A 16,288-nucleotide genomic window follows, 5' to 3' on the forward strand; every position below is an offset into this window, starting at 1 on the left:
ATTAGAGACCAAAAAGGAGGCAAAGGGCTTTGCTGAAGGACTAAATGAGTACTTTGTGTACCAGAGAAGAGAATGCTGCCAATGTAGCAGTAAAGGGGGAGACAGTAACAATATTGAATAGGATAAAATTAGAGAGAGGATGTGCTTAAAAAGTTGGCAATCCATGGGATACATCCTAGTTTTCTGAGGAAAGTAAGGGCGCAAAATGTGGTTAGAGCCTCCGCAGTCTTCCAATTCTCTGTGGATCTGGCATGGTGCCCGAGGACTGGAGGATTGCAAATGTTGTGCTCTTATTCAATAAAGGATGGAGGGATAAAGCCGGCAACTACAGACCAGTCAGCCTGATGTCTGTGGTGGGCAAATGTTTTGAGACAATAATCTGGGACACAGTTATTTGGTGTTTGGAGAAAGTCAATGCAGATTTTTTAAGAGCAGATCATGTTTGACGAACTTGATTGAGTTCTTTTGAAGTAATAGGGAGGGTTGACAAAGGTCATACAGTTGATGTTGTACCTATGGTACCATATGTTAGCAAAATTAAAATCCATGAGATTAAACGGATGATGGCAGCATGGATACAAGATTGGCTAAGGAACAGAGAGCAGAGAAGAGTGGTGAACAGTTGTTTTTCAGACTGAAGGGAGCTATACAGTGTTGTTCCCCAGGACTAAGTATTCGGACCACTGCTCTTCTAATGACCTGGACTTCAATATACAGAGCATAATTTCAAAGTTTTCAGGTGACATAAAACTCAGAAATACGGTAAACAATGAGGAGGATATTAACAGACTTCAAGAGGATATAGACTGGTGAAGTGGACACATGTAGGGAAGTTTGAAGTGATATATTTTGGGAGGAAGAGTGAGGAGAGGCAATATAAACTAAATGATACCATTTAAAAGGCAGTGCAGGAACAGAGATATTAACACATCTTTGACAATGGTAGGACAAATTGAGAAGGCTGTTTCTTTTTTTTTTTAAAAATAGCATATGGGATCCATGGAGTAAAAAAGTGAGAACTTATGTTGAATCTTTACTGGTTAGGCTTCAGCTGTAGTTTTGGGCACCATGCTTGAGAAAGGATGTCAAAGCCCTTGGAGAGGGTTCAGAAGAGATTTGCTAGAATGGCACCAGTGATGATGGACTTAAGCTATGTGAAGAGACTGGAGAAGCTCGGGTTGTTCTCCTTAGTGCAAAGAAGTTTCAGAGGAGATTTGATAGAGGTGATGAAAACCATGAATGGATTTTGATAGGGTTCATAAGGAGAAAGTTTCCAGTGCAGAAGGGGTAACAAGAAGGCACAACTTTAAGGTATTGGCAAAAGAGACAGAGATGATACAAGGAAACTTTTTATTAACACGGTGAATTGTTATCTGGAATGGACTACCTGAAAGGATGGTGGAAGCATATTTGGTAGTAACTTTCAAAAGAGAATTGGATAGATAATTAAAAGGAAAGATGTGCAAAGCTGTGGGGCTAGTTGGATAGTTCTACCAACTGGTCTCCTGTGCTCTTTCATTCTATGATGCATGTTTTTCCCTCCTTTCTGAAGATGTTGACTCTGACTGGGCTTTATTTTTACAAATAACATTCAAGCAAGCACGTTGTCTGCTGGATAGTGATCAGGGTGAGAAGCCTGGTTGACTTTTTTTCTGCCCCTTTCTTCCTTCCCACAGTCCCATGGGTGCAGATTGTAGTGTCTGACTCCTGCCTCTGTTTAGGTAACTAAGCACAGGTCAAGGATGGAATCGTCCTGATCTCGGTGGCTCAGTATTGCACAGTGTGGTATATTCTTGGTTTTTGTGTTGCTCAGCACAACTGAGGGGCAGTCATGCAGTGTACCTCTGAGGTGCTGTGCTGCACTGAGCAGTACATGTACCCACTGAGCTGCCAGCATGCTGCAGTCAGTTGACTTGTAAAGTCTGGCATTGTAAATTGTACAACATGAAAAGAAAAATTTGTATTAATATAGCGCCTTTCACCACCTCAGGATGTCCCAAATGCTTTGCAGCCAGTGAAGTATTGTTTGAAGTGTTGTCACTGTTGTAATTTAGGAAACATGGCACAGTATGCACACAGCAAGATCCCACAAACAGCATTGTGACAATAATCAGATAATCTGTTTTTACTGATGTTGATTGGATAAATATTGGCCAAAACAGTGGATATATAACTCCTCTTCAAAAGTAGTGCCATGGGATCATTTTCATCCACCTGAGAGAGCAGACAGGGCCTTGATTTTAATGCCGCATCTGAAAGATGACACCTCTGACAGTGCAGTACTCCACTGGTGCCTAAGTCTAAATTTTTGTGCTTAAGTATCTGACTCCGGTTATGCATTGAAGATCAACTCTAGAGACTAGAAAATGGCTGGCATACCATTGCAGTACCAACATCCGCCATCAGAGGAGGCTCCAACACTTGTACTTCACTCTGAGCAGGCTCTTGGTGACAAATACCTGATAGGGCAGCTGAGTGCTGTACGGGACAGCTGATGGCAAATAGCTGCACACTTCAGAAAGAATTTAAGCATGTTTGAGGTAGGTGACAGAGAGTGCAACATTAGATCAATTAGATCACAACATCTAGTTGATTGAACTGCCCTCTGAAGACAAGCTACTAGCTAGGGACGGGCAATAATGCTGGCCATGTAAAGGCCTGCTCGAGTCTGCAAATGAAACCCAACCCGAGCCTGACAGAACCACATCCGACCTGGCCCGACTCCTTTCATTTTTTCCCGCCCCCGACCACCGGAATGTTCAGTTAACCTAGCTTCCATTTTTCACCTTTTTTTTAATGCTTGTGCAGATAAACAACAAAAACTGTAACTGGACTTGAAAGGTTGTTTAAAAAGTACATTAAGATTGGAGCCACATAATGGAGATGGTGATAGTGTGTCCGACCCGACCCAAGAGCGACCCGAACCCGACACGTCATTGGGTCCCGTTGGGTTCGGGCCGGGTAACCATACTCTATGGTCATGCCAGTGATGCCCACATACTGAGAAATAATTAAAAAAGGGATGATATTGTATCACATGGTCACTACATGAGGAAGACCATTTAGCCAGTCTTGGTTCATCCATCCTGAAAATCCAATTATCTTTATAACAATGTTATAACTGTACTAATGTAGTACTGCAAGCTCAAATGTCTCCATGATAAATGATGGGACTATTGGATGCAAATACAGGCATCATCGTTTCAAAGAGTGATTATTTCTTGTTTCTTATTAGCAACTGTTGAATGAAGAGAACTTGAGGAAACAAGAGGAATCTGTTCAGAAACAGGAGTCTATGCGGCGAGGTAAAACTTCAATTATGGTCTTCTTTAATAATTTAATGTCTGGACTAATTTAACACTAAGATGTTAATTTGAATTTTAAACATAATATTAATCTTGAATTGGTTACTTTTTGAATTGAGTGCCTGTCTGAATGAGCTGAGACAGATCATAACTAATCAGGTCCAGTAAAAGAGCTGTGCAGGATTGGGGGAGTTGGAGGGCAAATGAGCTGAGACCTGCTTGCTGTTGGGGTTTGTGCGCTGCATTTGAGAGGAACCCACTTCCTGCTGGTTGCTGAGTAAAGCTTTTTGTTTCTGCTTTGGGTTGCAGTTGCTTTTCACAGTGAGCCTTGAGATTTTTGCAGAGTTTATTGCAAAGAATGCAGACCACAGCTGACAACTTTCCCATGGTGGAATGCCCATAAACCACATCTTGTTTAAAACAAACATTTAAAAATATTGACCGGTTTTGTAATCAGTTTACACCCAGATTTATTCATTCATTACTGCAATTACATTTCCTGTAGGTACTCCCTCTTATTGCACCTGCATGGGGTGGCCCTTGCACTTTAGCTTATCACGGGAACTACTGCCCAAAATTCTGCTTTTGTTATTGCTGATGTGTTGAATCCATGCTTTTTAAAAATGGCTGTCATTGACTCTGCTGCAAAGTGATGAGTCTGATGTATGATGCAATCTTTGTTTGAAAGTTTGACTTGTAAATTGGAATAGAAACTCGCATGTAGAATCAGGCTGCTCACTGTCCTGGCATTCCACCATGCTTTGTCCATCACTACCTGTTACTTTGTAAAGTGACTGGTCTTCTCTGTCTCTTTGCGGTGTCTCACTGGGGTAGTGCACAACACTCTTTGGATCACAAGGAAAGCTTAAAAAGTAAGCTAATAAAAGAGTAGGGCCTATTAGTGACCAAAAGGTTTACTTGTGTGTGGAGGCGGACTACATGGGCATGCTTCTTAATGAATACTTTGTGTCTCTTCTCACGAAAGAGAGGAACGAAGCAGACATTGCAGTTAAGGAGGAGGACTGTGAAATATTAGATGTGGTAAGCATAGTGAGAGGAAATGTTAAGGGGTTTAGCACCTTTAAAAGTGGATAAATCACCAGGCCCAGATGAAATCTATCCCAGGCTGTTAAGAGAAGCAAGGGAGGAAATGGTGGGTTTTTGTGATTGGAACACTGTTTCCACAGGTTTCAGTACTAGGTCTCTTGCTTTTTGTGGTATATATCAATGATTTAAACTTAAATATAGTGGGCCTGACTAAGAAGTTTACAAATGATACAAAAATTATCTGTGTGGTTGACAATGATGAAGAACGCTGTAGACTGCAGAAGGATATCAGTGAACTGGTAGTAGGTAGAAAAGTGGCAAATGGAATTCAATCTGAAGAACTGCAGTAATGCATTTGGAGAGAGCAAAAATTGCAAGGGAATGAACAATAAACGGTAGGATATTGAGAAGTGTAGAGAAACAGAAACCTTGGAGTGCATGTTCACAGATCCATGAAGGTAACAGGATAGGTAAATTAGGGATACGTTCATTTATTAGCTAAGGCATAGAATACAAGAGCAGGAAGTTATACTAGAACTGTACAAAACAACACTAGTTAGGCCACAGCTTGTAATACTCCTGGTCACCATTTTACAGGAAGGATGTGATCGAACTAGAGAACAGAGGAGATTTATGAGGATGTTGCCAGGACTGGTGAATTTTAGCTATGCAGAAATATTGGATAGATGGGGGTTGTTTTCTTTGGGACTGGGATGGCTGAGGGGAGATTTAATTGAGGGACCTAGATAAAGTGGATAGGCAGAATCTACTTGCCTTGGCTGAGAGTTTGAGAATCAGGGGGAAGGATTAGAGGGGAGATGAGAAATTATTTCACCCAGAGGGTGATGGGGTTCTGGAACTGACTACCTGAAAGAATGGTAGAAACAGAAATCTTCATTGTATTTAAAAAGTACTTGGATATGTACTTGAATCACCATAACCTTTGAGGCTACATACCAAAAGCCGGGAAGTGAGATTAGGCTAGATAGTTCTTTTTCAGTCAGCACAGACACGATGGGTTGAATGGCCTCCTTCTGTATTGAAAATTTCTGATTCTTTCTGTGGTACGAATGGATCCTGACTAATAGTGTCCAGCATCAAGTACTTTGTCTTTACTGAAGTATATGAATATTCAATCCCCAAACTGAGGTGAAAGATCATTTTATATTTTTTTCTCCTGTAGCCACCGTTGAACATGAGATGGAGCTCCGACACAAGAATGAGATGCTTCGAATTGAGGCTGAAGCCAAGGCCCGTGCCAAGGTTGAGCGAGAGAATGCTGATCTGATCAGAGAACAGATCCGGTTGAAAGCTGCAGAGCATCGTCAAACTGTCCTTGATTCTATCAAGTAAGTGTAAGCTAGAAGGCAAGGTTGATTTCAATCAATAAAATGGGATTGATCCATTCTCCTTCTCCCTCCCCCGCCCAAAGCCATCACGTCACTTTCCATCCCATCAACATCAGGGTCGTGTTTTATCCATTCCCTTTAGTGTTTACAGCCAATCAAGATGCAGTGACATTTTGCAGATTAGTAAAAATCTCCTCAAATGGATGATAATGATAGTAATTAAAACACTTGGCATTGAACTGCCTAATGTAGGCCCGTGTGACTCATTGTTTGCTGAAGAAATTAACACTTCCCAGGCACCTAATGTTTTAGCACTAAATTTTGACGGTAATCCTGTGCTTGTGCCACCCTCTCTATATTAAAAAAAAACTGTTATTACTAATACCACTTTTGCACCCAATACCTTCTCTTATGCTGGACCAGTTTCCTCCTCACTATAGTTACTTGTAGTGTATTGAGCAGGGCCTCCAGTATTTACTACCACTTAGTATTCCATGTGTGGCTGGTGTGAAATAGGTTGGGATCAATGTATGTTAATTGTTTGTCACTGTTCAGTTAATGGGTCCAACTCGTTAAGCCTGGGTCCTGTCACATGAAATAGCCTCGGGCTGTAATGTCTTGAGAATCTAGGTCCCTAAACATTTGGGTCGATGTTCACATTTGGAATATGTTAATGTGAACAAACTCATCATTCTCAGCTTGGTACCTGCAGTGGGGAATCCTTTCTGTTATCTGTTGCTACTTTCCCTTGAATTCTTTTTATATAACATTTTATAGCACAAAACAGGCTATTCGGCCCAACAGGTCTTTGCAGGTGTTAATGCTTCATATGAACCACTTCCCACCTTACTTCATCTCACCTGTCAGCATATTTTTAACAATTGTTTGCAGGCACCAATAGCTCCATTGGTTAAGGCAGTGATTTGCTGTGTTATGCAGACCCAGTATTGACACCAGGATTTCAGTGACGTGTAACAGTGTGCATTGCAAACTGGTTGGGTGCCACCCTGTGAGGCAGCCTCCATTTGAAAGGAAATTGTACAATGCCTTGGTACATCAAAATGGCTAATGCCTCAACAGGTGCCCACATAGGAAGCAAATTGCACAGCTATGTGCAGTGGAACAACTTGGAAGTGAGCAATCATCAGAGGGTTTCTTTATTATTTAGTGTTTCTCCTAATGCTCTCTAAATGCCTAACAACTGGAAGGTTCCATCCCTAGGTCTGTATTAAGCTGATTTCTCCTGATACAACAGTGAGGTACTGCAATTGATTTCAGTGCTCCTGAACTGCAGAGGGGCTCAGTTCTTGCTATCCCGTGACCTCCAGCTACATGTTACTGTTTATGGATATCAAGCAAGAACTTTGCGATGACCCTCACCATTGAATAAGCTGCCAATATACTGCCTAACTTTTCATGAATGGCCACCTTTGTGAGCTAGTGGAAAGCACCTGGTATTCCAGTGAGGGGTTGACATTTGGGAGGGCAATGTCCCTCAAAGATTCATTGTCCTAGAGGTCTGTACCCCAGGGGAAGTCTGAACTTATGAACCATACCCCAATGCAAGTCGGCACCCACAGAATCTCATTCAGTAAATCTCCGTGCCTGTGGGACCTATAGCCACTGAGAGTTAGAGCAGTACTCAAGCACAAATCAAACCTTTCAAGATACGGGGGAGATAATTGCCTAAAAGAACAGATGGGGAAAAAATGCACAGGTATAGTAAGTGTTGGAAGTGGTCTCCATTCATTTATCACTCTTGTTAAATTTAAACTGAAAGTCAGCAGGCTGCAATAAGCACAAATATCTGGGGAGTCCTAATATGAATTTCATAAAGTTTGGTCTTTGCACACTCCTTCTTTGGTCTGGTTTGGTGTGCAGCATTTTGTTTTGTCTTCTGTCCAATGCACTGTCATGAGGTGAGTGAGCAATAATTACTGGTACATTTAAAATTAGAAACCGTTTTAAAATCCATAAAATCTACACAAAGATTTTCTTAAGGTTCATTGCATTGGGTTTTTCCACATAAACTATGACATGACCAAGGGGTAAGGTCTGGATTTATTCAATTCATAAAAATGAAAAACTCTCAACTGAAAATATAGGACCAGAAGTTTAACGGAGAGCTTGACAGACAGATTCACACTTTATAATCCAATGGTATTTTTAATTGTCCCACTTTGAATATTTGATGCTTGTCCGATTGTAAGTCAGTGTGCTGTTTAATACGATCCCTGTCCCAAAAGCTTTCTTCTGTTTCCTGCTCTCTGTTTTTGCCCTTCCCCAAGAGGCTGTGACTGTTTCCACTCCTGTGCAGCTGCTCATGATGTTTTGAGGTGTGGTAACTGCTTTGCTTTATTCTTTCACCCAGGACAGCTGGTGCAGTGTTTGGAGAAGGATTCCGTGCCTTCGTTTCCGACTGGGACAAAGTGACAGCCACAGTAAGTGGAAGCTGCAGTACTCCCTGGACACTTATCTGATCTCTGGGGTAGCAATAAAGGAAAAAAAAATGCTTAAGTTATGTTGCTGAGTCAGTTAAGTATAAATCGGAAGATGTTGCATTAAAGCTGTACAAAGCAGTGGTCAGACTGCATCTTGTGTACTGGGTTTAATTTTGATCATTAAGACAAGCTAAACATTAAACACCCAAAAGCCATGCAGAGAAAGGGCATGAGGCTGATGTTGGCATCATAGAATTAAGCTTTTGAAGACTGGAGGAGCCGTTACTTGAGCTTTGAAAGGGGATGGCTGAGGGGGAAGTTTTAGAAGTATGAACAAAGAACAGTACAGCACAGGAACAGGCCATTCGGCCCTCCAAGCCTGCGCCGATCTTGATGCCTGCCAAAACTAACACCTTCTGCACTTCCGGGACCCATATCCCTCTATTCCCTTCCTATTCATATATTTGTCAAGATGTCTCTTAAGCGTCGCTATCGTATCTGCTTCCACCACCTCCCCTGGCAGCAAGTTCCAGGCACTCACCACCCTCTGTGTAAGAAACTTTCCCCGCACATCCCCTCTAAACTTTGCCCCTCGCACCTGAAACCTATGTCCCCTAGTAACTGGCTCTTCCACCCTGGGAAAAAGCTTCTGACTATCCACTCTGTCCATGCCGCTCATAACTTTGTAAACCTCTATCATGTCGCCCCTCCACCTCCGTTGTTCCAGTGAAAACAATCCAAGTTTATCCAACCTCTGCTCATAGCTAATGCCCTCCAGACCAGGCAACATCCTTGTAAACCTCCTCTGTACCCTCTCCAAAGCCTCCACGTCCTTCTGGTAGTGTGGCGACCAGAATTGCACGCAATATTCTAAGTGTGGCCTAACTAAAGTTCTGTACAGCTGCAACATGACTTGCCAATTTTTATACTCTATGCCCCGACCGATGAAGGCAAGCATGCCGAATGCCTTCTTGACTACCTTATCCACCTGCGTTGCCACTTTCAGTGACCTGTGGACCTGTACGCCCAGATCTCTCTGCCTGTCAATACTCCTAAGGGTTCTGCCATTTACTGTATACCTTCCACCTGCATTAGATTCCAAAATGCATTACCTCACATTTGTCCGGATTAAACTCCATCTGCCATTTCTCCGCCCAAGTCTCCAACCGATCTATATCCTGCTGTATCCTCTGACAATCCTCATCATTATCCGCAACTCCACCAACCTTTGTGTCATCCGCAAACTTACTAATCAGAGCAGCTACATTTTCCTCCTTTTCTTTTTTTCTTTTGGGCCTCCTTATCTCGAGAGACAATGGATACGCGCCTGGAGGTGGTCAGTGGTTTGTGAAGCAGCGCCGGGAGTGGCTATAAAGGCCAATTCTAGAGTGACCGGCTGTTCCACAGGTGCTGCAGAGAAATTTGTTTGACGGGGCTGTTGCACAGTTGGCTATCCCCTTGCGCCTCTGTCTTTTTTTCCTGCCAACTACTAAGTCTCTTCGACTCGCCACATTTTAGCCCCGTCTTTATGGCTGCCCGCCAGCTCTGGCGAATGCTGGCAACTGACGACTTGTGATCAATGTCACAGGATTTCATGTCGCGTTTGCAGACGTCTTTATAGCGGAGACATGGACGGCCGGTGGGTCTGATACCAGTGGCGAGCTCGCTGTACAATGTATCTTTGGGGATCCTGCCATCTTCCATGCGGCTCACATGGCCAAGCCATCTCAAGCGCCGCTGACTCAGTAGTGTGTATAAGCTGGGGATGTTGGCCGCTTCGAGGACTTCTGTGTTGGAGATACGGTCCTGCCACCTGATGCCAAGTATTCTCCGGAGGCAGCGAAGATGGAATGAATTGAGTCGTCGCTCTTGGCTGGCATACGTTGTCCAGGCCTCGCTGCCATAGAACAAGGTACTGAGGACACAGGCCTGATGCACTCGGACTTTTGTGTTCCATGTCAGTGCGCCATTTTCCCACACTCTCTTGGCCAGTCTGGACATAGCAGTGGAAGCCTTACCCATGCGCTTGTTGATTTCTGCATCTAGAGACAGGTTACTGGTGATAGTTGAGCCTAGGTAGGTGAACTCTTGAACCACTTCCAGAGCGTGGTCGCCAATATTGATGGATGGAGCATTTCTGACGTCCTGCCCCATGATGTTCGTTTTCTTGAGGCTGATGGTTAGGCCAAATTCATTGCAGGCAGCCGCAAACCTGTCGATGAGACTCTGCAGGCACTCTTCAGTGTGAGATGTTAAAGCAGCATCGTCAGCAAAGAGGAGTTCCCTGATGAGGACTTTCCGTACTTTGGACTTCGCTCTTAGACGGGCAAGGTTGAACAACCTGCCCCCGATTTTGTGTGAATTCCTTCTTCAGAGGACTTGAACGTGTGTGAAAGCAGCAGGGAGAAGAAAATCCCAAAAAGTGTGGGTGTGAGAACACAGCCCTGTTTCACACCACTCAGGATAGGAAAGGGCTCTGATGAGGAGCCACCATGTTGAATTGTGCCTTTCATATTGTCATGGAATGAGGTGATGATACTTAGTAGCTTTGGTGGGCATCCAATCTTTTCTAGTAGTCTGAAGAGACCACGTCTACTGATGAGGTCAAAGGCTTTGGTGAGATCAATGAAAGCAATGTAGAGGGGCATCTGTTGTTCACGGCACTTCTCCTGTATCTGACGAAGGGAGAACAGCATGTCAACGGTCGGTCTCTCTGCATGAAAGCCACACTGTGCCTCAGAGCGACTCGAGCAAAGACTTTCCCCACTATGCTGAGCAGGGAGATTCCACGGTAGTTGTTGCAGTCACCACGGTCACCTTTGTTTTTATAGAGGGTGATGATATTGGCATCGCGCATGTCCTGGGGTACTGCTCCCTCGTCCCAGCACAGGCATAGCAGTTCATGTAGCGCTGAGAGTATTATTATTTATTTCAGGGGTAATGCTGTCCTTTCCAGGGGCTTTTCCGCTGGCTAGAGAATCAATGGCATCACTGAGTTCCGATTTTGTTGGCTGTTCGTCCAGCTCATCCATGACTGGTAGAGGCTGGGCTGCATTGAGGGCAGTCTCAGTGACAGCATTCTCCCTGGAGTACAGTTCTAGGTAGTGCTCAACCCAGCGGTCCATTTGTTTGTGTTGGTCAGTGATTATGTCCCCTGATTTAGATTTGAGGGAGGCGATCTTCTTGATGGTTGGCCCAAGAGCTCTCTTCATGCCATCATACATTCATTCCTCTGATGTTTCCGGTGTCTGAGGCCAGCTGAATATGACTACATAGGTGTTGCAGTCGTTTGCACAGCGCCTGGCTGTTCTTTGTGCAGTGCTTCTGGCTGCTTTAAGTGCTGCGGATGTTAAATCGCTGGGGGCTTTCTTGTAGTTCAACAGTGCAATGCACTTAGCGGCAATGACAGGTTCCAGCTGTTCAATGTGAGATTGAAACCAGTCTGCATTTCTCTTCGCATTTTTGCCGTAGGTGGTCAAAGCTGACTCATAGATGGTGTCTCTGATGTGGGCCCACTTGGTCTCAGCATCCCCTGTGGGAGTGTTTTAAAGGGCCGTTACAAGTGAATTTAGAAATTTTTGTAACTGCTGTGGGTGAGAAATTCTGCTCGTGTTGATGCGCGGGTGGCCCTTCTGCTTGGAATGATGCAACTTCTTTGGTCTGAGTCTAACCTTGCTGCACACCAGGGAGTGGTCGGTGTCGCAGTCCGCACTGTGGAAGCTGCGTGTGATTTGAACACTGTTTAAGGCGGCTCGCCTTGTGACAATGAGGTCTAGCTGGTGCCAACGACGCGATCTTGGGTGCCTCCATGAAACCCGGTGACAGGGTTTAGTGTGAAAGAACGAGTTGGTGATGTGGAGGTTATGATAGGTACACAACTCAAGCAGTCTCTGATTTTCCTCCAAATCATTTATATATACTACAAACAGCAAAGGTCCCAGCACTGATCCCTGCGGAACACTAGTCATAGCCCTCCATTCAGAAAAACACCCATCCACTGTTACCCTCTGTCTTCTGTGACCGAGCCAGTTCTGTATCCATCTTGCCAGCTCACCTCTGATCCCGTGTGACTTCACCTTTTGCACCAGTCTGCCATGCGGGACCTTGTCAAAGGCTTTACTAAAGTCCATATAGACAACATCCACTGCCCTTCCCTCATCAATCATCTTCGTCACTTCCTCAAAATACTCAATCAAATTAGTAAGACACGACCTCCCCTTCACAAAACCATGCTGTCTTGTGAGATCTTAAGTGGAATAGATAAGATAAATCTGGAGCATTTTGTCATTGTATGTCATGACACTAGAACAAGTGAATGCAGGTTAAAACTGGTAAACGGAGAGCTTAAGACAGATGGTAGGAACAATTTCACACAGAACCATTGGCATCTGGGGTGATTTCCTGATAGCTAATGAAGGCTGAAAAGTTCTGGAATCACTCGAAGCATTTAGATTATGCGATTGGAGGGGGGGGGGGGGCGATGTTAGTTTTATTCTCTATGGATGAACTAAAATAGACCAAATGGCTCTTCATCTGTACCTATCTCGTAATCATCATGCAGTGCATTTTTGTAGGTGCAATATCACATTTCGAGCACCAGAGGGTACCAGTAGTAATGGAGAGCTCAATGAAGGTTGGCTAAATTTGGCAGTGAGGGACAAGATCAGACATGACAGCACCAATAACACGACCACTTTTAAGGAATCGCCTTTTGAAATTGTATGGAACATGGGAATAGAGGTAGGCCGTTTAGCCTCTCAAGCTAATCTACAATTTAACTCCATAAAACCACCTTTGCCCCATATCCCTCGATACTGCTGGCCAACAAGAATATCAATCCCAATCTTAAACTTAACAACTGGTCCAGCATCAATTGCCATTTGCAGAAGAGATTCCATGCCAGTGTTTTGTTTAGTGACTTTGTGACCACATTCTTGTCTGAACCGTGCAACTGTTCAAAACCTTGGGCTGTATTTTGCTAGCCCTCCGGCGTGGGGGTTCGGAAAAGTCTTCTGGGAGAGGCCCATCACGACCCTTGCGTCGTGAATGCGGCAGGGCCTTCATTTTAATATGCAAATGCTATTATAATTAAAGGATAATTACCTACCTGGTAGCGATGGCCATCCCGCGCCGATATTCCGACCACTGGCCAGAACTCTGTTCTGAGTTACAAGGCGTGACACTGATGGGGAGGGCCGGGAGTTAAAATTTCAGTGCCGTGTTGGGGGGAGCGGGGAAGACCACTCCGATTGGGTGTAGTGATGGTGGGAAGGGGTTGAAGGGTCAAAGGTGCTGAAGTTTGGGGGGTGGCGGTGAAAGATCCTCATTTTAAAATAATTGGTTTTCCGGGGGGGTGGGTTATTTTATTTATGGATAACTCAATGGGGTCGGCGGGGGGTGGGGGGGGGGTTGGAAATGGGATTGAAATATCACTACAATTTTATTTTTGATTTCAGGACAGCGACAGCTTTAAAAATTTAAATCTAGCTGAAGGGCTTGAAGCCCTTTTGAAAATGACGCCGGTGCCTGCGTGGTGGCACCGGGTGCCGTTGCCATGGATGGAGCAGCTGCCCCCTCTACGTCATTGGGGGTGGCCGTTCTGCCCCCTCCATTTAAATGACCCCGTGCAAAATATCACAGGGGCTCAGTGATGGCGCATCAGCAGGGGAAGATCAGCAAGATCGGATTTGCGGCACGCTCATAAAATTCAGCCCCTTGTGTATCGATGATTTGTACCTTTGCGTCAGAGTAAAGTGCAGCCATTAGACTGTGCCACACTCCCTTCCATGACCGCACCCCTACAATATCTGCCCTCTTCCATTAAAGTGGGGCAGCATAGGGCACACAATAGTGGAGCTTTGCAGTTGACTTGTCAACTTTGCATGACCCTCCATTAAATAAGCTGCCTGGGCATATCTTACCTAGCTGCAGTGAAGTCCTCCTTGAAATGCAGAGATGGAAAGCAGATGTACCAAACCAGAATTTCTAGTGGAGTGGGAAACTGAATCTACAATATGCCAATTAACTAAGTACTGTCAAAGCATTTAGTTAGTTTTGTTATTGAAGTGTCCTATTTTTAGTTTTCGGTTTTGTATTCTTCTCAGATTGTTGAGTTGAGATATGCTGCAGGTTTTAATTGGCAGCTAAAAGGTAGAAAAATGAGCTGACCCTGCAGGAGATTGGTTTCTCATCTGTTTCCTACTTGAGCATTACATGAGGCTGACAGGGAACTAACAGCTCAAAGTGTGCACAGTTAATGGATAATCCAATTTGGGGCACCCCCTGTTGTGCAGAAACAATCCCTTCGGCAGAAGAATGCAGATTTTGAGAGAGATGTTGAAGCCGTGGATCACACTAATTCTCTGGGCAGCAGACAGGTGTTGGATGTTTTGGGATGAGTGTTTATTTCTGCAGTGTCGAGCAAAGAAGGGTTTACTTTTTTTCTAGAAAGAAAGAAGCTTGAGATTGCTTGCCAAGGCTTGTTCAGTACTTCTTCTTCTTTGGCCTCCTTGTCTCGAGAGACAATGGGTAAGCGCCTGGAGGTGGTCAGTGGATTGTGAAGCAGCGCCTGGAGTGGCTATAAAGGCCAGTTCAGTACATAATCCTTGAAAAAGCACTTGATCACTTCAGTTTTTGTACACTGGACCTTTCCTGGCTTAGGGTCTGTTCTGTGCTGGCACCAGAATGTGTCCCCCAGACTGTAATGTACTCTAGGAAAGTCTGGTGCAGGGATATTTATTGGTAGAAGAAAAATGTGGATTAATGTTCCTAATGGGCTGAAATCTGGAGATGGTAATCGGTGATACATAAATGTGTTGAGACTTTAATTTTTAAATTTCTGTACTCTAGATACAGTATTCCACAACTTGAATGCTAAATATTACTGCTGGGTTCTTGCTCTGACTTCTGGTGGAAATTATGTTGTTGTCTATATTTGATCTGGAAGTGGTTGAATGTTCTCTTTGCCTGAATTATTGGTGTTTGTACACATGAATCAGCTGAAGGTTTGACATTTACATGGTTTTTGTCAAGTCGAAAACTTAATGTTTATTTATGACAGCTTTGGATTGTAAATTATATTGTGTTCAATATGCTCTCCAGGGTATGATTGAGAGAATGGGCTGTAAACCTCTCTCAGTAAAGGCACAATGATTGCCCTTGGATCTGGGGCATGGCCTTTTATTGTACATTAATATGGCAGTGTAGTAAGCAGCAGCTCCTTGTGGGGCTAGTGGAGATGGACTCCTTTTAACAGATCTCCTCAGGAAGCTGTGCTGTGGTGTTAGTCTGTCTTAAAGCTGTTTGTTGGAGGCTGGGGGATGGTTCTGCAAGTGTTGGCATCTGCTCTCATTCATCTCGTGAAACCCCAATACCTGTACACAATGTTACTTCACTGCCTGCTTCGACCCATTCTTTATCACCCAGTTAATTTTGTAATTCAATAACGTTTTGATCTTTTAGTTCGCTGCCAAGTTGTATGGCATTTCTTCATATTTGGGGGTTGCTTAAATAGTTGCTATTGCGTCAGAATCTTTTGTAAAGGTTTGGAACAGTGGCGTTAATTCTTAAATATGTCATTGAAATAGGTAAAGTGCATATATTTAAATAAAACTGAGAAGATCATATCTGTATAAAAGCAGTTGGGACAGAGCTGGTGACCATCTACATGAGTACATAATGTAAGAACAGTTTGTTCTGATGGGGGTAATATCAAAACTATTGCTTCTCTGAACTTTGCTTTCCGGTTCCTCTGGATTCCGAGTAAAACTTGCAACACATTCCCTCCACCATCCCTGAATTCTTAGTGTTAAAAAGTAACAATCATTGCACCACCCCGTACTATTCAGCTCATTCCCTGGTATAATTGACTTCTCTAATGTTTTTTTTCTCTACAGGCCTTTGAAGTCGAAGCTTGGTGTTGTCTAATCATTGTTTCTCAATTAACATTATCGTCTTTATTCTTTGACATTTTCCTAGTGTAGTGCACAGTGTGACTTGGACTCTTGCTTTTTTTGATAGAAAAGAGAGTAAGTTTTCCTGGTTTCCTGCTGACTCACTCTGCCTTCTAAATTCAGAATGCTTGGTGTTCTTAAAAAGAAAAATCAAGCTGTATAAATATCAGAGAAATCTGATGGGGGGGCACAAT

General features: G+C 43.8%; 1 protein-coding gene across 1 annotated transcript in view; it reads left to right on the top strand.

Moving 5' to 3' along the window:
* Positions 1–16,288, top strand: part of atad3 (ATPase family AAA domain containing 3) — a 54,115-nt gene that overhangs the window by 3,057 nt on the left and 34,770 nt on the right. The window contains exons 5-7 of the mRNA XM_068017314.1: positions 3,236–3,305; positions 5,536–5,701; positions 8,073–8,142. Of these exons, the coding sequence (XP_067873415.1) occupies positions 3,236–3,305; positions 5,536–5,701; positions 8,073–8,142 (306 nt within the window). The remainder of the gene's footprint in view (positions 1–3,235; positions 3,306–5,535; positions 5,702–8,072; positions 8,143–16,288) is intronic.

The sequence above is a fragment of the Heterodontus francisci genome, chromosome 37 (genome assembly GCF_036365525.1).
Source record: "Heterodontus francisci isolate sHetFra1 chromosome 37, sHetFra1.hap1, whole genome shotgun sequence".
Taxonomy (NCBI): Eukaryota; Metazoa; Chordata; class Chondrichthyes; order Heterodontiformes; family Heterodontidae; genus Heterodontus; species Heterodontus francisci.